Source organism: Amblyomma maculatum, chromosome 1 (genome assembly GCF_055883805.1).
Source record: "Amblyomma maculatum isolate TAMU_Amacu chromosome 1, ASM5588380v1, whole genome shotgun sequence".
Lineage (NCBI taxonomy): Eukaryota > Metazoa > Arthropoda > Arachnida > Ixodida > Ixodidae > Amblyomma > Amblyomma maculatum.
The window spans coordinates 142,612,445-142,635,462 of NC_139344.1; the positions used below are offsets into that span (position 1 = coordinate 142,612,445).

Consider the following 23,018-nt stretch of genomic DNA (forward strand, 5'->3'; position numbering starts at 1 on the left):
TAAGGATAAAAAAGCAAGCCTAGGGCTATGTTTTGCTTTGCGTGACATGTTTCGGGCAAGATTTGAAAACACCAAGATTGAGAGTAAGAGCGGGAATAAAAAGGCTAGACGTTTTCGCTAGAGGCTTATCACACCAGAATGTTGTCTGATTGCCGCGTTAGCGATATATATTTCTGCCCATCTAATTCTGCTAAATGTGATTTTTTTAGATTTGTTTTGTTAATAACTGTGGTTTCCTGATTGGTGCGCATTATCTGCCGCCTCTCCGTGCATGCTTGCGTTTTTCTTCTTATAGACACTGTACGACGACTTAAACAAATAGTTGGTAGTAGCGCTGGTGAGCGTCTTATGTGTCGTCGCTGCGGTCAGTCGTCCAGTTTTTGCACTGACTGCTTCACATCATGTTTTTCCTGCTATCCCCTGGTCAAATGAGCGCACTGGAATATATATATATATATATATATATATATATATATATATATATATATATATATATATATATATATATATATAGGTGGCGCTGGTGAACACTCTCAAGGTTCGTATACAGACAACATTAATACCCAAGAAAGTAGCAGGGGGGACAGCGGCCGATGTAGCTGAGTTGGAAGAGCACCGGACGCGATATTCGGAGGTCGTGGTCGTGGGTTCGGTTCCCACCATCGGCACGTTGTTTTTCCTTCTACTTTGTGTTTAATTATCTTTCCCCTAAACAGATTACATTACTAATTTCTGTGATTGTCCAAGTAAAAATAAAAAAAAACATAAAAGTAAAATTCTCAATGCTTTCCTTGGCCTCGCCGACTGTCCGCTTATTGCGTTCATATATATATATATATATATATATATATATATATATATATATATATATATATATATATATATATATATATATATATATATATATATATATATATATATATATGTATGTATATATATAGCGGCGCCTCGGTTTTCTTTATTTACGCGGGCTACTCATGTACAGTGTGCGTCTGCGCTCACGGTAGTTTAACTTCGGCACATAATGCGTGCAAGGAAAAAAAAAAATAACTGCGTTGAGAGGAAAAATTCCATTTATTCGAAGAACAATTCAAGGTACCGTGTGCCTTGCACTTTTGCGCGTCTCTTAATGCCGCAATATACACCATACATTAAATTCGTCTAAATATTATGTATATGCACACGATCAGTTAGTAATTCAGTCTGTATAGGTTCCTTGAACGTGACCTTCCTAACTAGCAGTCCGTAAGAAGGAAGCATGATTATTGCTCTTTACTCCTCATATTGATTACACTACAGCTGCTTCTAATATAAATTAAACAAGTTTTGCGTGTAAAAAGGCCAATAAGAAATATGGCCAGATTTCCTCTGGGGAAACCGTTGATGGTTCTAATAAAACTTTATAGTCTCTCTCTTCAGAGCAACGTGGTAATGTGTGCCAGTCGATGAGCTCATTTCAGGACATCAATTATGGATAGTCTGAGCGCATGTTCACTGTTGTGGCTGAACACAAGCCGATGGTTGATGTCACGCCTCCATTATTTGCTACGGCCTGCAGGGCTGGAAAGAGCAATGTTCATGTCGGGTTGTGTGGGAAGAGAGCAGGGTGGACACTCTTATAATGAAAATATAACCAGGGTTTTGGCATATTTACCTACAAGGTTAGTTTTAGGGCCTAAATAAAACAGTCAGGAAGCTAAATATTCACGAAAAAGCCTGGAGGTTAAATTTGGGGAAGCAAATTTGGTTAAAAGGTGTTTGTTAAGTAAGTAAGTAAGTATAGGTTATTATAAGCAAATAGCGTTTCACATTCATTGTGTGTCCGCGTAAGCATGCATGCTTTTATGCGGGCAGGGCAGTCCAACCCATGTGTCACTTATATACCCGAAAAAGTAGCGCAGATATCCGCTTTACAAAACATTTTAAAGCACTGCCAGCTGAGGAAAAAAACTAAAACAGAAAATCGTTTGACGCTGACAGCCTTTGAAAAGAATATACAACCTCTGTACACATACTCAAGAAGAAGCATAGATTAACTGCTCAATGAAAAAAGGAAAAAAAAAACATAACTTAACTCTTACTGCATCCAAGCAGTCATACCGCGAATCTCTGCTCCCCGGGATCACAGACACCTAGCGGGATCTCTTGAAGGATACATCCACTCGGCTCCCTCAATCCCGCTAGGCAGAAGCCATAAAAGCATAGCACCCCAAACACAGTCAGTCGGAATACGAAAATTCGTAAAGAGCACATGATCAGCGGATGAAAAATACAATAAGAACACCCTTACCACACAAAGCCAAATTCCAACTCTACACGGATGAAGAAAGATAAGCAACCATTTAGCAAGTCGCCAGAGCAAAACGCCAATCACAATAGAAAGCACACTTTGAAGCAACGGAACACACTCGCAAAAAACAAAAATAGCAAGTATTCAATTAAGCATTTCTACTGGATATTTTTCCAAACCCATTCGTACACCTTACGTTTGGCAAATGTAACGGATGTTATATCCGGTTCCATCGGAAACTTATTGACGTAAAATGGAATGTAAAATTCCTTCGTTTGTTTACCATAGTTTGTGGAGACCCTTGGTACGGCATAAGTTTCTATAGCGCGTAGGTCGCGAGTTTTTATATTCTTTGTTTTGAGTTCACTTTGGAAGAAATAGTTCGTGAGTACAATATTTAACATCAGTTTCTGCACTGTAAGTACTGAGTGCTGTCTCATAATTTCTGTAATATATTTCATCTGCGTACCAGTTCCGTAAGCTATGTTTCGTGCTATGTTCTTTAATATTGTGCTTAAGACATTCAACTTTTATTGCGCTGCCCACCCAAAGACTGTTGCCCCGTATCTGAGGGTTGATTCCCAAGTGCCTTATATATGCTTCTGCTTAATGCTATACTGGAGACTGATCTTAATTTGTATATAACAGCGGAAACAGCTCTTAATCGCTTAGCTAGTTATTCAGTGTGGGATGTCAAAGAGAAGTGTTTATTAAAATACAATCCTATATACTTCACGTTTTTAGAGATGACGATTTCGGGAAATTTACAATTTCGGCAATTGTCGCTGTGCGCGTAAAGCTTGGATGACAAACATTTTCCGGTTAAGGACTGTGGAAGCAAAATAGCTGTTTTTTTTTGTTTTTTTTTGTTAAGTCAGAAAAAATTGTTATTACACCAAGTCATTACTTTACAGATGTCGTGGTGCAGTAAACACACCCCTTTATTATATTTAGGTCCAGCCAGGATTAATGCTATGTCACCAGCGTACTGATACATACTGGAATGTTGATGCAACTGTGTAATATCATTTATGCACAAATTAAAAAAATAAGAGTCCTAGGACGGATCCTTGTGGAACACCATATTTTATGGGAAGTAAAGCAGTGCTAACTCCACTTATTCTAACAGCTTGTTGTCTGCCCTTTAATTAGTCATCAAACAGCTGCCTGTATGGTCCACGGAATCCCATCAGATATAAGATCTAAGAAAAGCGTCAGGGCGATTTTGTTACTGTCTGTGGCTTTGTTCACATTCTCTGTAAAATCTTCAAATAGTCTGGTGGTGCTTTTCTCACACAGAAAACCATGCTGAGACTCGGACAACAGTTGGTGCTTATTACAGAATGAAGTCATCTGCTTATATATTACTTTTTCTAGGACGCATCCTAGACACGATATAATGGCTATAGGTCTACAATTCAGACACTGTTGCTTGTCACCGTCTTTGTAAACAGGCCTTATTAACGATACTGTTACGTGGCGGCCAGCCGGTGAACACAGGAGAAAGAGAGCGGAGAGATGATGTTCAATGACAGTGAGATGACGTTCAATGAATTGTTGGCGGGCCTAGCAGCCGAGGAGTTCTATACAGATCTCTACAGTAGCCAAAGTAGTCAGGACTATAATGAGATTGGCGGTAGAGAAAAACGGTCAAACGTTCCAGCAATGACGAATGACGAGGTCAAGAAAGCCATAGAAACTACGAAAAAAGGAAAAGCAGCTGGAGAGGATCAGAGAACTATAGATTTGTTGAAGGACGGGGGAGAGATCGTGCTAGAAAAACTGGCCACCCTGTATACGCAGTGCCTGGTGTCATCGACGGTACCGGAACCATGGAAGAATGCAAACATTATCCTCATTCACAAGAAAGGAGACTCTAAGGACCTTAAAAATTACAGACCAATCAGCTTACTGTCTATTACGTATAAGGTATTTACTAAGGTAATCGCTAATAGAATCAGGACAACCTTAGACTGCTATCAAGCAAAAGATCAAGCAGGTTTTCGGAAAGAGTACTTTACTATCGATCATATCCATACCATCAGCCAGGTGATAGAAAAATGCTCGGAATATTACCACCCCTAATATATAGCATTCATTGATTACGAAGAAGCATTTCACTCAGTAGAAACCTCGGCAGCGATGGCAGGCATTGCGAAATCAGGGGGTAGATGAGCCGTACGTGAAAGTTATGGAAGATATATATATATAGTGGCTGCACAGCAAACATAGTTCTGCATAAAGAAAGTAACAAAATTTCCATAAAAAAGGTGTTAGGCAAAGAGGCACGATCTTCCTAGTACTATTCACAGCTTGCTTAGAGGAAGTATTCAGAGACTTGGAATGGGAGCAGTTAGGGATAAGGGTAGAAGGAGAATACCTCAGTAATCTGCGATTTGCTGATTACATTGCCTTGCTAAGTAACTCAGGAGATTAACAGCAAAGATTGATTGGTGATCTAGACAGGAAGAGTAGAAATGTAGGGTTGAAAATCAATATGCAAAAGACTAAGGTAATGTTCAACAGCCTCGGGAAGGAACAACAGTTTACGTTAGGTAGCGAAGCACTGGAAGTAGTAGGCGAATATGTCTACTTAGGACAGATAGTAACCACAGATCCGCACCATGAAAAGGAAATAACAAGAAGAATAAGATTGGGATGGAGCGCATTTGGCAAGTACTTGCAGATTATGACTAGCAGCTTACCGGTATCGCTCAAGAGGAAAGTATATAACTGTTGCATCTTACCTGTACTCACCTATGGGGCTGAAACGTGGAGGCTAACCAAGAAGGTTCTACTTAAGTTGAGGACATCTCAGAGGGCTAATGTAATTAATCTGTGCTTTATATACCCCTCCTGCCTGGGCCGCAATGAGACCTGCTGTATTGTATAAATAATTAATAAATAAAAAAATGGTAGGGGTAACATTAGGAGATAGGAAGCGTGCAGAGTGGGTCAGAGAAATAACTCAAGTTACCGACATTCTAGTGGACATTAAGAAGAAGAAATGGGCATGGGGAGGACATGTAGTGCGAAGAGAGGATAACCGATGGTTGCTTAGGTTAACAAACTGGATTCCAAGGGAAGGAAAGCGTAGCAGGGGGCGGCAGAACGTTAGGTGGGCGGATGAGGTTAGGAAGTTCGCAGGGGTCAAGTGGATGCAGCTAGCACAGAACCGGGTTAATTAGAGAAATATGGGAGAGGCCTTCGCCTTGCAGTGGGTAAAGTCAGGCTGATGATGATGGCGGGCCTAGCGCGAGCGCTCCTGCCCGCGCCACTGCCCGCTTCTCCCGCCTTGCGCGTCCGTAACAAGACCTTCATTTGACACGGGATTTCACCAGTACGCATGATTTTTGAGAGTATATACAATATAACAACTTTAGGTTTATAATAATTGATGATTAGGTCTCTAACCCGAATTCCATCATATCCTAGTTGCCTTGTTAGAGATAGCTTAGTTAGAGCCACCCTTACTTCTATGTTGGTAAGCTCAGTCATATCTGCTGAATGAATATTTGAAGGAAGGAATATGCACGCCTTCTGTGTATGGATATTACGTTGTCGAAGAGATTTTGCTATATTTGAAAAAGCATAATTAAATTAATTGCTCAACTCTTCTAGTTTTCTACAGGGAAAGTGATTAGCGATTATTTCATCAATACCCCGTTTTTTTTTTTTTTCACTTAAAAAGTTAACAATATTCCAAGTTTTCCTTGCACCTCTTTTACAGTTATTTAGTAGTTCGTTAAAGTAACTATTTTTCGCTGTTCGCATCACAGCTGTTAGCTTATTCCTGGTTTGTCTGCATTCTTCTTTTAAGCCTGCATTAGAGAGATTATGTTTACACCTTTGCCATAAACGTTCTTTTAAGTAACTTGTCTTTATTATAATGTTGTTTATCCAAGGTTTCTCTGCTGCATTCTCTTCATATGGACAGTTTTTTCTGAAACTTTGCAGATAACATGAAACTTCTTAATTAGTTGAGCGTATGCTTCATTATGATTAAAGTTCAGAAGCGAATCCAAGTCATAATTATTAATTTGGCAATCAACTTTCTTGTTATCGAAAATAGAGTTCTTTGACACATACGTTTTAACACTACACTCGCCACTACCAAGAACTGTGTTGGTTACATAGTAGTCATCTGTTAATTTTTGTTTTATAATGGCAGCATATGCTTCCATATCGACCATACGCGTATTAACATGATCGAGGCACGAAGTACTAGTTTCGCTCCCAGAAATTATTTCCTAGAAAAACCTGAAATTGTCGTTTCAAAACCGTACCCTGTGAGAGCTGTTAAGTAGTCAGATAAACCATATTTGCCTGTTCAAGAGGTATTACATTATTATGTTTGTCTAAGCTCGTCAATTGCATCTCGAGTTCATTAATAAAGGCTTTCACATTGTTCCCAGGTGGTCTGTAGACAGCTCATATCACAGAAGACAAATTAGGCCTTTCAAGTGTGACGGTTATTACTTCGGCTTCAGTAAAAGAAAAGAAAAACAGAAAATTTTTTATCAAGCCAAGAATTCTTAAAATAGATCAACATCCCTCCTTCCTTTACGTCATCCCTACAGAGCGAAAATTGTTTCAATTCTTCTACCGTGTCACTGTTAACGTTCACCTCGGTTAAAACAACCACATCTGAAATGATATGGATTTATGCACAAGCTCCATTAAAAGGTCACACTATTTTTGAAGGCCTCGGATGTTCACATGTATCAAGTCAAGTGGTGCAGTTTTCTTTTGTTCCTTAATATTGTCGAGCCTGCGTGTTGCCCATTCATCTAATATGTCAAATTCCTCGCTCATGTTATAGGTGATAGGGTGTCCTCCGATTCAACTCTAATTGCACTGGCTCCTTCATGCTTCCTCATAAATATTTTCCCATTTTTCACCCACGCATAATTGTACGACTTTTCTTTCGCTTGTTTTTTTGCTGGCCACAGCAGATTATTTAAGTAGGCTGTCATGTTCTCGTTGATGAAAATATTGTCATCTCTAAGAAATTTTTTCTTGCTAACCCATTCAATTCTTGTCTGTGTACTCAAGATTCTAACGAGTATAGAAGGTGTGTTGCCCGCGTTAGCTTTTATTCTGTGTATGCTTTCCACTGTGTTCAGTCGTCAGATCCGGCAGTCCGAGCCTTCCCGCTAACAACCGCAACTCCTCTTTTAGGTTTTCATTCCTGTTTTCTAGAATGCCGTGGATCTCAATGTTTCTCCTACGGGAATATTCTTCTAGGCTCAGAAGCGACGACCTCAAGCGAGCTACTTCAGTCTTTTCAGCCAAAACGCTGTTTCCATCGTTACAAACTTTTGCTTAATATCGTCTATTTTCTTTTTGTTGTTTTGAAGCATATGCAACACGCTGTCATACTGCAAGGTATGTGCTTCAATGAAGTTTCCATTGTCTCTATTTTTTTTCCCTGTTCCTTTAGTTTTAACGACATGTCATCGTGTTTCACCCTTTGAGATTCAGTAGTCTTTTCTCATTTTTCTAGACGGTTCAGTGCATCCGTAACCTTCTCTGTCAGTTTCGTTATGCAAGTCATCACGTCTCTGATTGATGGCTCCCGCTCTTTATCCACCTCCCCAGTATCAGAGTGACTGCCTCGTTTTTGTCTTGTTGTCATAGTAGTACCTGTGTCTAAGTTGGACACGTCCAGCATTCTACGTCGTTCATAGACATCTTTTTCAAAGCTGCCTTGGTTACACTTCCATTTCAGCTAAGCAGAGTGCGGTCCGGCGTAGCGTACAGAACCAAAAGAGGCCGAAAAATTAAGCTATTTCCCTTACCTATAATGGTAAGACAGAGATCATCAGCGCTGCTCAATGTGCGCACCGCCGGACGGCAATCCTGCATCGCTCGTAGTTCCTTTAAGTAGCCGTCCGTCCAACTCGGTTCGTTGCTGGTTCGCTATTTCACAGTGACGTCATTGTTGCAGCAAAAGCCACTGCACACGCCCGTTCCGATGAGCAGCACATTGTTAACCCTCTCAGCTTATCGCTGCTTTGCTGTTTTCTTCTTAAGCCTGTCTGTTCCAATCATGGTGGCGCTTGCAGGCTCAGGCAGCTGCAGGCCCGCTTCCACCTCCTAGATGGCAAGACAGAGATCATCAGCGCTCCTCGATGTGCGCACAGCCGACTGCCTACGCGATGATGTCACAGGATCTCTCCCGTTCACTCACACCTCTTACTCCTCTCTCACTGTGACGGCAGATTGCGCGAATAAGGCCTCCGTTCATCCCCACAAAACGAGCGTTTCATGATGGCGCAACTGAACTTGCTTTTGAGGGGTTTTTATGGAGACTTCTTAAGGAAGTTGTTGACACTCTCAATTTCCTTATAGTGCGCTTTTGTATTAATTACGTGTATAGACTCCCCACAAGGCAGATGACGCGATTTGTTAGTAATTCGTTGTCCTTGTATAGCGTTGTATCGGCTGCCTTATCAGTGGTTTCTCGGCACCAGTGTTTCAAAACGTGTTCAGGAATGTACATTAAACGTGCTGCAGAGAAGTCCATCAGTAAACTGCGCACATCAACGCTCCCTGTCAAGCCATGACTTTAAAGGGGTAGGGATGCCAAACTTTTATGTTGTACTTTTTGTGTTGTGAATAGTATACGTAGCGATTCTGTAAGCATATAGCACGGTGTTTGAAGCACAAAATCGCAATACATAATTTATGATCATGTTATTAGTACGCAGCAGTTCCGGTTCGTTGCTCCCAGGTTTTTTTCTTGGCATCAAAAAACAGAAGACGCAACATTGAAATGTCACGTGGACCCAAAACTCGTAACATTAACAGGCGCGTCGTCTCCTTTGTTTGCACTCTGAGTGGCGGAGCCACACAGCGAAAATAGTTGGTAAACTGCGTCCGCAAACATTATGTTGTCGTCATGTTGGCGATCCTGTCACGCCCCGCCAACACGAACTATTCGGAATCATGTCGCCAACAGCTGTCGCCAACTTGCTCTCCTATAGTTGGGCAACACCGTATCATACCGCGGAAATTTGCTACTCGTATACCAGCGCCGATGTCGGGAGCCGCTCTCTTCGCTGCAATTTCGCCCAAATTCCTACGCTATACGAGGGGCTGGGAAAACTTAAATAGTGGGAGGGACTCTACTGTAGTTTACACTTGATTTGCGAGCGTACACGCTCGCAAGATGTTTACAATTTGCATCGCACTGAGGCACTGCTTTCGTGCACCGTTTTGAGCGCCGCTTTCTTGTGTGCGAATCTAGTGATTGTGGGGAGAAAATTCATTAGTTTCGGTGAATGGAAATGGCCTTTGATTATAGTTTTGGCAACGGTGAACTGGAATAGACAATTGCTTACATCGCAGGGCTGCGTACAATCACCGCGAAGCGCCGGTGTGATCACGGTGGGCCGAGCAATGCTGCAAGCGGCCCGAAACAGTCGTCGGCGCTACTTGTGGAGAGTAAATTAGGCCGAATGAGGACGGTCGCCGAATACAGGTCTTATTGAGCTCAGTTTATTATGACGTGGGCTTCTTAGTAAAGTGGTGACGAAAGACGAATCTTTAATACAGCGTTGACCCGTTCCGAAGTACCATTCGACGAAACCGACTAAGCCTATCGACGGGTATAGGCATGGCAGACAGCAGCGCATTTCGTCGCAGGCATGTTGATGCTGCACGAATAAAGCACGCAATCGTGATAATGTTTGTCGTTTCCGGTACGAAGTGAAGGTACGCTACACTGCTGAGCCGCCTGACCACTACAGTCACGGCTACAGCGACCGACAGCAATGCCGTTCGTCGCCCATCGCCGCGCCGTCAGCGGCAGCTTTCGCAAGTTTTAGTGAATTAAAATGGCCATCAAGTATAGTTTTGGCTGCAGTGAGCAGTCGTGTGGTCTATGCGTTAGAACTGTTAAAACGCTGCCGCGCTGGTATAGACCAACTCCATGTTTACCATTAAAGGGTGCGCATGCCGCAGCAGACTGGGGGTGAAAAGTATAGGCTTTGTGATTATAGAAATATTTGAAACCGAAGGTTTTCAAAGCAGTCTTCTAGTGTCATGGGGAGCCTGTGAGGCCGATTTTTGTTATAGAGGAAACATGAGCACCCTAAAACCGATTGTGAAAGCATGAAACGCCATTTCAAACGGGCAGTATTTTTAAAACGCCGCCAAACGTATGGGGATACGAATTCGTAGAAACACATCTAAACACAACTTGCCGCAACATTTCCCCATTTCGCAGAACACCAGAAGTGGTGGCCGGTAGTTAAACGGGGGCGAGAGTTTTGAAGAATGTGTGGCAAAGTATGCTACGTCATGACGAGAACTAGTAAAAAAAAAAGGACGAGGACGAACAGAAGAGACGTACACCACGACAACTGGCTCTCCTCTTCACAACGTACCAAATGGTCTAGATTTCCACTCTTCTGCTATGCCACGTCATTTCTGAAGCAATCATTCTTAAAAGGCAGTTAAAAATATGTGTTGTGAAACCGTACATACTGCAGACAGGCTCGTTATCAGCAGGGTGTTTCTTCGAATCCCGCAAGCTTCTCTTGTAGCCTGATATGCTGCCACATGCGCTGAATTTCATTACTGATAACGGTCATTCAAGGTGTGCAGTCTAGGGAAAACTACATTCGAAAATCACCTCCCAAACGTCATGACAAGGAAACGAAAGAGAACGACCCACTGTAACAGACGGCGGCGGAGACAACGCCAACGTCCGCGAACGCGAATTGTGCGAGCAGGCGGGGCAGGGCGTTGTGGTCGTTTGGTGCGGCGCGCGGATCGTTTATCGGTCTGTGTGATGTGGGCCGTCAGCTTAAAGGTTTGTATTATTTGAGCGGCAGTATTAAAGAGTGAACCCAGCTTCTGTGGCAGCATGTTGGACAATTAACACTTGAAGCGGTCGAGATTGCGAGAAGCACCAAGCGGGTTGCTACTTTTTCGAGGGTATGTCGGGTCTTTACAATGCACATTTATCGAGACAGTTTAAAAATTGATTGCCTTCATAATGACGTAGCATACTATGTCACACTTATTATTCAAGACATCCGCTATATATAACCATCTGCTGTGTTTATTAGTGCTACCCAAAACCTGAAAGTTTGTTTGGTAAGTTTTCCTTGCATGTGTTTCTATGACCCGTGTTCTTGACTTGTATTCCCATATGTTTCGCGGTGTTTTAAAAATACTCCGCTTCCTTAATGAGGTTTCATAGTTTCGCAATATGTCCTACGATGTTCGTAGTTACTCTGCACCCCATGGTGATATTATAGGCGCAGTGTGAAATAAATAAACTGCATTGAAATGTTTTGGTCGGCGCTATGCCTTCCTTTCACCGCCAGTCGTCCCAGCTCGGCGGCAGCAGCGCCACCGCATCTTGCTTACGTCACTGATCGGTGTTGCCTATACGTACGGGCAGAATGGTAGAGCTGATAAAAGAGGATCAGCAACTGCAAGGGTGCTTGGGCTAATGGCGACACGTCTCAAAAGTCAAAAGCATCGTCTCTTATAAACCAGGAAACTACAATGGCGTTACAACTACTTGATTTTTTTTTTCGTTTTTTTTTTCTTTTTTTTTTTTCAGTGAATCCACCTCCCAGTCAGTGCGCTGACGATAGGATCCCAAAGGCGAGAGCGAGCATTTCCATAAACTTTAAAATAGGATTAAAGTGTTTTTTTCTGAGTTTAATACTTGACTGTGATGGTCTTCACACACAAAGGAAGTGCATGGCAAGATGCACAACCTTGTAATTTGGTGTTTCTGCCCATTTAAGTAGAGAGATGTTAGAGAGAGAGAGAGAGAGCCCCTTTAAGCTAGAGAGAGACTAATGAGCGTTGCTTTATTCTCTGCTGTGTTCATCTTGGACATATTACAGTGAACTACTATAGCGACATCGAAATGAGCCTACGAGACAATATAGTACTAGATGTTTGGCTGTTGAGAAAAACTGGGATGCACTTTATTATTTATCTACGTTGATTGGACTATTTAATCTGGAGAAGAGACGCATGGTCGACAGACATGCCGAATCACCACGATCATTGAAATCAGTGTTCCGTGGACTGGGCGTTTCAGTGTGGGGAGCATATGCCACGCTGTAAGAGCCCCTGATTGGCTTTCCTATCTCGTTGCATGTGTGTACCCCCTGATAATTTTGATATTTGTGTTGGTGGTGAAGTGTGTGCGTATAAGCGTTTATTTGAGGGATTTGCATTAATGACAGCACTTCCATGCATTAAAGAACAAAAAGTTCCTTAATTCCGTAGTGCCCCAACGCGGTGGTGCAGTCGTTAGGGCGCTCTAAATCTGTGCCCAACGATGCAGGATCGAATCCCGGCCGGGGTGGTAGCTTTTTGATGGAGGCGAAAAAACGAGGCTCCCGTGTGCTGTGCAATCAATGTCAGTGCAAGTTAAAGAGCCCAGTGTGGTCAAAATTTACGGAGCCCTCCACTACGGCGTCTCTCATAGCCTGAGTTGCTTTGAGTCGTTTTACCCCATGAACCGATCGAAGCCAAATGAATTCCATCGGGGTAGCGTGCCCGGCTCGCAACGCAAAAAGCAGAGGTTCGATTCCGCCACTTGATCAATTAAATTTTTTTTTTCAAGCGCAGCTACTTGGCTCTGATGTCACGACCCTCTCGACCAATCCGAATTTTATCGCCAGAATGCAGAGTTTTGCGCTGATTTTCCCGCCGTTAATAAATCCAAAACACGGGAGAACGTTTTTGCTTCCTAATAATGTAATAATAAGGGAGTAATTGCTCATTATCAGCTACCGAAACGCAGCCATACAACTACATAGGAGAGCTATGCACAGTTAGAAGTAACTTCTTAGTGGAAGAAAAAGTCTTCCTGGACCAAGACGAATTCTTCTTTTACAGCGGAGCTGCTTTGAAGACATAGCCATGTGGCTGCGCTCGGGTGGTTGATAAAGAGTAATTACTCCCTTATTTTAAATCCATTCTACCGGAAGAGATGCCCGTAAACAATGTGTCAGCAATGCCGTTCTCTCTCTTTATTCCCCCACATTATTATTGTCACTTTATACATCAGGTAGCGGAGTAAATGAATATCCCATCATTATACTGCTGCGCACGGGGAACATAGTGTGAGCCACTTGGTTCCCCGCGGCGCTCTGACACAAAGGGATACGGGGATGCATGGTAGCTCACACGGCGTTGTTCGGGTGACTAATGTGAACTTATTGCCGGCGGAGCACTTGCAATGGCGTTGGTATAGTGAATTTCAGTGCGTTGAAAGAACACCCGACGCATGCGCTAAGCTCGCGGTGCGCGTTCTTCGCAGGCGCGAGATAGCTGCCCTTCAGGCCGAGAACTACAACCTGGAGCGGCAGGTGTTCAGTTACCAGAAGTCCATCTCGTACGCGAGCGCTCGGGGCCAGCCATCCGAGGACCTACCCGACGACTACTACGCCAGCACCGTGCGGCGGCTCTCTGAGACACAGAGCCTGTCCGAGTCTGAATACGCCTGACGAGCCTCGGCCGCTGCAGCCTTCCTGAAAGAGCCTGCCGTTCGGCGTTCTGCACAATCGCCATCCCGCTGCCTTCGATGTGAGCGGCACGCCTGGGCCCCACCGCCCCTGCATTCGCCCCGGGCCATTCGCCGCTGAGCTGTCACGTGTGCACGGACACGCTTGGACACCTGTTCACCCCCATGTTCCTCCCGGGGCTCATCATCCACATCGCCAATCACATCCGTCGGCGCCCTCGCGCGTCGGACGGAGGAGAAAGCCGAAGTCGCACTGCTTGCACGCCACCCGCCTGCGCCCACACCAAGGCCTCGCCGTTCGAAACGTGGCAAGACTCGGCGATGCGTCAGCCATGTTGACAGAAGTGCCGACCGAAAAAAAAAAAAAAAAAAATCAAAATAACACGTTAGCGGTGGTCACACTTGATTAACAATGAGTAGAATATTTCAGATACATGAAGTTTGTCTCTGGCACACCCTGCTGCGCCGATTTCCTGTTACTCACGAGTTCAAAAGAGACGTTATGCGAAAATATCATGGTCAGCGATCTTGCGGCTCCCCTGACCATGATATACTTCACTTTCTGTTTAGAACACACAAAACCGTATAAAAACTGAGGACCGTCTGCAGTTATGTCAGATGCCTTCCGGTCTAGGGAAACACGAAATTACATCGTCGTATAATTATATTGTGCGCATGCCTTCAAAGAATAGCGATGGTAGCCACAGTACCTTGTCTTGGAAATGCTATGATCAAGCTGGACTGCGGTAAGCGACAGCTTTACAGATGTCTTTGAAATGTGTTTTTTTTCTTTCTGCTAGAAAAACGTTTTCTTTTTAGTTTTTTTTTGAACAATTTTTTTTTTTAATTTACCAAAATTAAGAGCGTTGAACAAACATCTGTAATGAACAAATGACAGTCGCAGGTAAAATGTCCTGGTGTGGGAAAACAAAACAAAACAAAAAAAAGATATTTTGTGAGTTCTCCTGCATTTACACTCCTTCTACACAATGCTGGTACTTCCACGCACCGAGTTAGAGAGCGTCCTCTCTCTCAAGAACTGCTCTATTGTTTGCTCCAAAGTGCAAGATTTTTCTAAGATATATTCGCCGCATTGCTCTGGCAAGAATCAAAATCGAAGATACTGACTGCACACTTGAGAGGCAATTTTTTCAGCATAAAAGATTCTCCTCAGAATGAATGGCTAGTGAAGCATTGAAGTTGCGGCTTGAAAATTTTTATGACGCCCAGTCGTGGCGGTCAAACTAGCCAAGTTCGGCATCGCCACCGTGGAAGCATATCTGGAGTCAATCACTCCTTCCCCTATCGGCAGAAAGTAGCACGGTGTACAGATGAGTGCATATGTACACACGCTGTGTTATTCTCCTATGTATTTTTTTGTTCGAATCCATGGTGATGAGTAGAAATTTCGCTTTAAGTGACTCGTGCTGGCTGGATTTGTCGCTTCCCGCGAGAGTGGGAGCCGTTCGTTATTTTTAATTTCGTGGCAGCATGAACATAGAGGCAGAACGCCGAACACTGATATAATGTTCTTGACATTTCATCCCCCACGCAGAGCAACCTTGTCGAAAACGTTACGGACACTATTCTGTATGTTGCGACAGCCTGCCTTTATCCATGATGTGGTAATTTATAGGTAAAAACGCTCCGTATTCCCAAAGAAGGTCCAGCAAGATTTGGTAGCGTACCCCTGAAATTCGTTCAGTCTTCCACATCCGGCAGTCGACCTTGCGGCGTGCAGATATGGACCGGTCTTGAGCAGGCGTTCTAAAACACTTTCTTTAGTGGCCGATGTTTCCCTTACATCTTCATGTCCATCCCTGACAGTCGAGTTCCCGCCAAACCTTCGACTTCATGCGACAGGATGGATTGCCAAATGAACCAGATAGCCTGACGTATGTCCTCGCTGAGGCGTGATCGAGCTTCGAACCACAATTATTGTCAACAGAGCCCCGCGTAGTACACTGATTTGCGCTTTCAGCGGTGCCACGAGGAGCGTACCGTACGCCTAGCAAAGATTGCTAATAAAGTGAAAAAAAAAATTTTTTTTTTCTGTTTCATCACAAAACTCATAATTCCGGGCTACTAGAAATGGGTTTTAGCGACAGAAATATTAGCGTGGATGCGAAGGAAAGAACAATAACTTCATACTTTTTTGTTGACATCAAATTAAATCATGTCTATATAACGCTTATGTTAAAGTGAAACGAGATGTCAAGTCTATTGCGATGAAAGCACCTGCGACTGTTCGAGACCACGACTGAACTTATGACGTCCTCGTGGGGGGAATGACGATTTATCATAATTGAAAAATGTAAAAAACGTTTACACTTACCGGAAGCCACTGAACCTTTTTTTTTTTTTTTTTAAGTCCAACTTCAAATCAGTCTACCAAGAAAACAATGGATATTGTGATTCGTGCGCATCGTAGAAATAGAGTCCGTTTTTCGCCCACGCAAGACCAGTGGGGATTAAACAGAGGTATCTCGATGTGAAGCGTCTCTGTGCTCGGTGCAGGCAGTGCGACCAGAAAACTCTAAGCTTTGTACCTGTCCACTATCTCAGTCAGCGATATAACTCGACTGCTCTCACCTGTTCAATGCGTCGATTCCTCGTTGTCATTCCGAGTGTCTGCACCAATAAACTTAGCAAAGTTTTTGTGGCCATAGCAGATGACTTGATACAAGGTCGGCCGGTGTTTATGATATGTAGACTTGTGTGAGCCGTTTTGTGACGAATGAATTGCTGCGGCAGGATGTTCTAATCGACGTAGGAAGGTTGTCGGTGCACCTAGCCTATATATAGTGAGCCCTCGGAGCCACCTAACGACGCACTGACTTGCCCTGCAACGTACTAGCATCGAGGCCGGAATAATATTGTGAATCTTCCTCTTCAATCCCGCTTAATCCTTGTTCGCCATGCCGACTAAGCTGATGTCGGTGGCGCAGGTTCATGGCGTTCCTCGACCTAGTAAATTGAGGATGGAATCATAATATAGTCGTTGTATTAATACGGCCCAATTCAGCGCTAAATGTGTTGAACCCCGCAGCTTTTTTCAGTACTGCAAGGTGGCGTCCAAGATTCAGCCCGTTTTCCGGCACTACCTTGCGGCGACAAGCACCCAGTGTCATTAAAGATGTGTATAATTAATGTTTTCACTACTTGTCCCCGACAAATAAGCGCCCTAAAACAAAACGCCGATTGCGATGTTTTGTACTAAATGTTAGGGCACTTTCCGTCAAATAGTTTACCTTGTTGTTACTGGCTGGTGTTGCCGCCTCGTTTTAACCCACGTTGTTGCTGTGTGCGAAAAAATATAAGATTCGATGCAGCGAGCCGGAACATACCTAAAGCTATGGTGTTTTATCTCAGAAGCTTTTCATCAGGCCTCGGTGATTATTCTGGTGCTCTGTGTAATGGCCTCCAGCATTCAGCGCATATGTTTTCTAGGACGATTGACAGGGTCAAAAACTTTCGCGCAGTTGAGCATTGCTCCACAATGATAGCGCCTAGCGAACCCTTGACTGTTGTATGTGCCAAGTACGAGCATTTCGCTCTCTGTTGGTCGCCCGCTTATGCTGGAACAAACTTTGCACTAGAGCACGAGGCGCCCACATGCTAGCATGATTGATTTTTGTTTTCTAGTCCTGTGCAACATCTTAGGAAGAGTAGCTTTGCCTGATGATCATCTATCGCTAACGATTCTAGAGACGAAAATGTGCCTCCCATGACATTCTTTTCGCCCGTATTTTTTCACCACTGTCAAAGTCTATTTGCGCCTTCACTGGTGTCTCATCTAAAGATGTGACTCCCAGACCTTCGTGTGTCTGCTTTATTTCTGGGTTGTTTGAAATTCCAACTGAAGAAGCGGGATATTTGTAGGAGTATGTGCTAGCCGCTACCATGACTCTCTTTCAAATCAACAAAGAGGATTGAAATATCTAAGAGTACAATATGACATCGATCGGAAGGACAAACAAATATTTTAAAGCCCATAATTTTAGGTAAGGGTGAAGAAGTATTGTGTGTCGTAAAATATGACAGCAAAATTATTTATATTGAGCGGCTTGGATTTTGATACGCGCGAAAAAAAAAGTCCTAGAATGAAAGGGTTCATGGTTACTGCGATATTCCTAAAGGCCGCCATCTTTACAACTATACGAGACGCGCCCGTAGATGAGAACCTTTATCATCGCCTGGCCCACTATGCCCGCCAGAAGACACTTGTCGGGACAGATATCTTCCGGTATACGACATACATGGTGCGTTTTGCCTGGTTTATCCGAGGGCTTAAAGTACCTGCTTTCATTTTGTGAACACCGCTAAATGCCTGCTTTTGTGTACGTCTTGTGTCGGCGAATATTCCGCTAAGCTTGACCATCGTCTTGTCATCTAGTGCGGGCTGATGCAGCGTATGTTGTGCCGTGTGCGTATCCATGACCATATTGCAGCATAACTGTGTGTCGCGGTATTCAGTGTAATAACTGTACTCACTGTCAAGCAGAAATGACCATACGATAAAGTCGACAAAGAAATATCTACACTGATTAAGGTTTTACACGTCTCTGTGACCTGCTGGTGGTATATTAGCGGTTCCTTGACTTTGTAACGAAGCTTTTCCTTTCCATGCCTACTTTTTTTTGTTTGCGTTTAACTAATTCTGGCTAGTAAGAGAAAGGTTCGAAAACATCCGGCCATTCTAGAGGGGACATTGACGAGAGTGCCAACAGCTGTGCTAGCGGAGCGTTCTTACTTCGGCTGGCTGTAGTGCAAGGCTCTTAATGAACTCAGATAGGACGGGGACGAATCGCAGGGAGTCGGATAGCCAGCGGTTACCCCAGCTCGAACCCATGGCGCCGTCCTCGCTCTTTGCGACTCCCTCAGGACTGAGTGGCAGCGGTTCAGGAACGGGTGTCTTGCGCGCCATCGCAGGTCGGATTCGTCGCACACGCACGGCAAAAGCCGCGACTATTATGTGGCCAATCTTCGTTGTAGACAGTCGCAGTTCCTCCTCAAGCAGAAAAAAAAAAATGTCAAAGTTTGTCCCGCTTGGCCGAGTGCGATGCCGTACGCTCGGTCAGTTGTTGCTCCGAACCTTGCATGCTGAAGTGCCTCGACACCCTGTGGCGTGACGTCAATTCTTTTTGCACTTGTAACCCAAACTTGGGCTGCGAGCTCCACTTTGGAACATGATAGAGTAGAAATGAGCATCTCTTTTTCGGGTGCAGATACATCGTCGCCTGCCCTGTGCGCCTGTCCATCAGCCATTATGCCACATCCACAGCCAAGCATATGTGTCATGGGATATCTTTGCTAAAAGTAGCTTTAGCTTCATTCTGCCGACGTACGCAGGGCCCAATCACACCTTTTTCAGCAAAGCATGTACGAGTCCCGTTGGCCTGGCAATAACAAATTGCTCCAAGGTGCTTAGCCAAGTGTATTTTTCCACGTGAACCTAGTTTTATTTTCTTATGTTAGGAAGAATATTACCGTGGTCAGTTCAGTTTTGCCAATTTTTTTGTTATAATATAGCCTTGAATACAATTATACCTTATATGCCTAACTTCTTGTACTAAATAATTGTGTCGCATAATTCAGATATCTTTGTCTCCTTCCAACCATACAACCCCGTCTGTTTTTCCGGGTTAAGTCGACAAATGCCGAGCTGTCAGCCCGAAGTTCGTTTGCAGTCGGCTGCAAAGGAATTTTGCCAAATGCACTTTAAATTTTGTATGTAGCTTGCAATACGGCACAGTTATCATGCCCGTTGTAATGCGACATCAGGACCAAATTGTTTGGGACTAACTAGTTATAAAGACTCCAATCTATTGTTTGCAAGTATAGTTTCCGCGTTTCCGCAGTTCTAATTCGAAGTGATTTGCTTTTTTTTTTTTTTGAGAAAACATCACTTTCATTTGACGACACTGCGTGATTACTTCTTAGCAGAATTACAGTGCTCTCATTTACCTGCTGCTTTTGGTAAATTAAGTACCATGCTATGAGGCAAATGAGCTGAGGTAGTTGAAACTCTCGGTTATTTTTTCTTTTATGCAATTTTATGTAATCATTTGGCTAGTCAGCTCCATAATACTCGTAGAAAATCAAGTGACTATACCGGCAGTTTTCTATTGGAAACATTTTGAGCTTTTTGTAAGTAAACGCGAGCAGCTTCTTTTACTGACACTTCAGTTAGGCTATGAAAAGTAGCACGGAGAACTGCAACTACGGTTACAAAATGGGGCATGCTAGGGAGCTGCTTGTGACTTCGTCACCGCGAGGAGAGGGGAAGGCGAAAGAAAATGCGGAAGAAAGCAACTCGTTTTTAGCCATGGAAACGAGCAGCTGTGAGCAGCCTTCTCTGTGGGACAGCTGTCAGTGTTCACATGCTCGGGCTCTATGCTTTGCCGACCGAATAGCCTTTCGCGTTTTACCAGCAGCAATCGGCATTTTCCCGTGCACACTGGGTGCATCATGCGCACTTATGGCAGCAGCCGAACCACTGAAAGCACGTGCGAAGTGCCCGCATATCGCTGGTCAACAAAGCCAAAATTAGAAGATATTTTCTGCAAATTTTTGGTGCTTACTCACAACACGCAGGAGATCGCTGTTTGCTATTGTTACTATCCTAAAACGCCAATACTAACAGAGACGATGCATTAATGCAGTATACCTGGTTACGCGCCGCCAGCTACAACGCCAGTGTGCGGCTTCTTTTTTCTTGCCCTCTTTTTTTGCCATCGTCTTGTTGGCTCTGGTTTGTACTTTGGTCATAATCTACCGGACGCCCGATTACGTGAGGCCGTAAAAATAAAGCGCCACAATCTTAACTACGCTACCCATTTGCCCGAAGAAACGATTCGGTCCATTTCCGAACCTAGGCTAGATACGTAACAGTGGTTATGTCGAGTGAAGCGTTCCTGTTTGGGCACAAAATGAAGAATCAGTATCTAAAAAACTCCATAATACTTATGCGGCTGCGTCACAATTATCGTTTCATGTCAGCTGCCTTGGCCACGTGTTTCGTTGACAGAAATGTAGGGCCAAATGTTTTCCGTAACTTTTTCTCTCGCCATGCTCTCTCTGCTCCCCAATGCAAGAACTGAACCGGTATATTCACTTTGGCAATCGTCCCTGTTTGTTTATAGTGCACCAATTTGGGAACTTCGTGGATGCAGAATTACGAACACAATACACTTAAAGATGCAGTAAAATTTTGTAAAGAAGAGAGCCTCTGCCCAGGTGTTTGCGCTGCTCGAAACTTCAAATTCGGCTGATGCGTGTTGATTTTTGATAACTTATTCTCCCTCGCGTATCAAATGACGATACGCTGTTGATTAGTGTTCTCTTTTATTTTGCGTATCAACATGTGTTAACTTTTCCTATTTCAACAGCATGGGTACCTGCACATTTGAATTCCTTTTGTTGTTGCCTTCAAGCGTTATGACCATCCACCATGCGTGCATGTGCAATGAGTTACACCTAAGCTTGCAAGAGCTGTTTGTGAGTGAAGCGCATGTGCTTTCAGTTTCGCGTCTGTTGTAACCGGCAAGCGATTCCCGGCTGCCGAAATGCGAAGCCAGCCGGCGGCGCGGATCACGGGCTGGAGGATTGCCAGCTCAGTTGTTGGAGATAAACTAGCGCAGTGCACAGTGTACAGCTTTCTGCAGCCGGGGAACGCATGTTGAAGCGTCAAAATGCGATAATGCTTACCACAATATATACATCACTTCTTACCCTTCTGCATTGTTGAAATAAACGGTTTGTTTGTCTCGTCCATGCAATATCTGTCTCATTTACAGATTTTCCGATCATTCTTACACAAAGTTTTCTCACAAAATAATAAAAACTTCCTACTATCCATTGAAATCTAAAGAGGGATCTAGACTTATGTAAGGCCAACAGAAAACAAGGCATGGGGTGTACGCGAAATGGCCACTATTGTACGACATTGTCCTTGTTTTCTTGTGAAATATATGTATATAATTTTCTCACGCAGAGCTAAGAAACATCGTAATTTTTAACAGATCAAGTTGGTACATTAGCAAAGCGTCCAGAGGCTTTTATAACCATAACGCCATATGTTAGACCTCTAATATAAAAAATAGAGTGTAAGGTGTTTATTGGAGCACCAAGACCGTAGGCAACGTCCGCAAACCAAAGCGACGGGGGTTGCGTTCGAACCAACAGTGCAGTGCCAACAAGGCTCCGGCTCCACTTCGTCTACCTCTTCGGGTTGGCGCGCGAGCTGATGGCGATCGGGATTACTACAATACCCCCCGGCGGAAAAAGAGCCATCCTGGCGACTCATGGTGAGGAAAGGGTAGGGGGATCATAATACGGCTTGAGGCGGTCGACATGTACAGTTTCTCGGCCGCGGCGGCGATGATCTGGAGATGGATTCAAGGGCTCTACTACGTAATTGACGGGATAAGATTGTTCGAGAATGCGGTTAGGTCCATGATAGCGCGATAGGAGTTTGGATGAGAGGCCGGGTGCAGAGGAAGGCACCCAGAGCCAAACGAGGGCACCTGAGGGATATGAAGGCGCTGGATTTGTTGGGTCCAGGTTATGCTTTTGTTGAGCCTGGTTCTCCGTTGTGAAGGAGCGCGCCAATTGTCGGCATTCTTCGGCAAATGTGTGCGCTTCAGGCAGTAGAGTGGCCTCTGAAGCGTCGGGGTGGTAGGGCAGGATAGTATCCATGGTGGACGTGGGTTCACGACCATATAAAAGAAAGAAGGGGGAGAACCCAGTCGTAGCCTGTGTAGCCGTATTGTAGGCGTACGTTACGAAAGGCAGCACTCGGTCCGAATTAGAGTGAGCGCTATCAACGTACATGGCTAGCATGTCACTAAGAGTGCGATTACATCGCTCAGTCATGCCGTTCGTTTGGGGGTGATACGCTGTGGTGCTCCGGTGAATGATCTGGCACTGTTTGAGAAGGGCTTCGACAGTGTCGGAAAGAAACGCACGTCCGCGGTCACTGATCAATTCTTTCGGTGCGCCGTGACGAAGAACGAGGCGATGCAGAATGAACGAAGCAACATCCGGTGCGGTGGCAGACTGCAAGGCCGATGTTTCCACGTAACGGGTTAGGTGGTCAACGGCTACGTTGACCCAGCGGTTGTTAGACGAAGTGGTCGGACGCGGGCCATACAGAGAAGCCACTGAGAAGCCACTTTCGCCCTGTAGGATGGTAATTGCGGCGGTATAAAAGTCCAT

General features: G+C 44.2%; 1 protein-coding gene across 2 annotated transcripts in view; it reads left to right on the forward strand.

Annotated features, from left to right (window-relative positions):
- LOC146204203 (uncharacterized) overlaps positions 1-21,580 on the forward strand; it is a 297,879-nt gene extending 276,299 nt beyond the window's left edge. For both annotated transcript variants that reach the window (XM_084589150.1, XM_084589151.1), the window contains one exon: positions 13,596-21,580. In XM_084589150.1, coding sequence (XP_084445276.1) covers positions 13,596-13,782 — 187 coding nt within the window. In that variant the 3' untranslated portion in view covers positions 13,783-21,580. The remainder of the gene's footprint in view (positions 1-13,595) is intronic.
- The last annotated feature ends 1,438 nt before the right edge of the window (positions 21,581-23,018 follow it).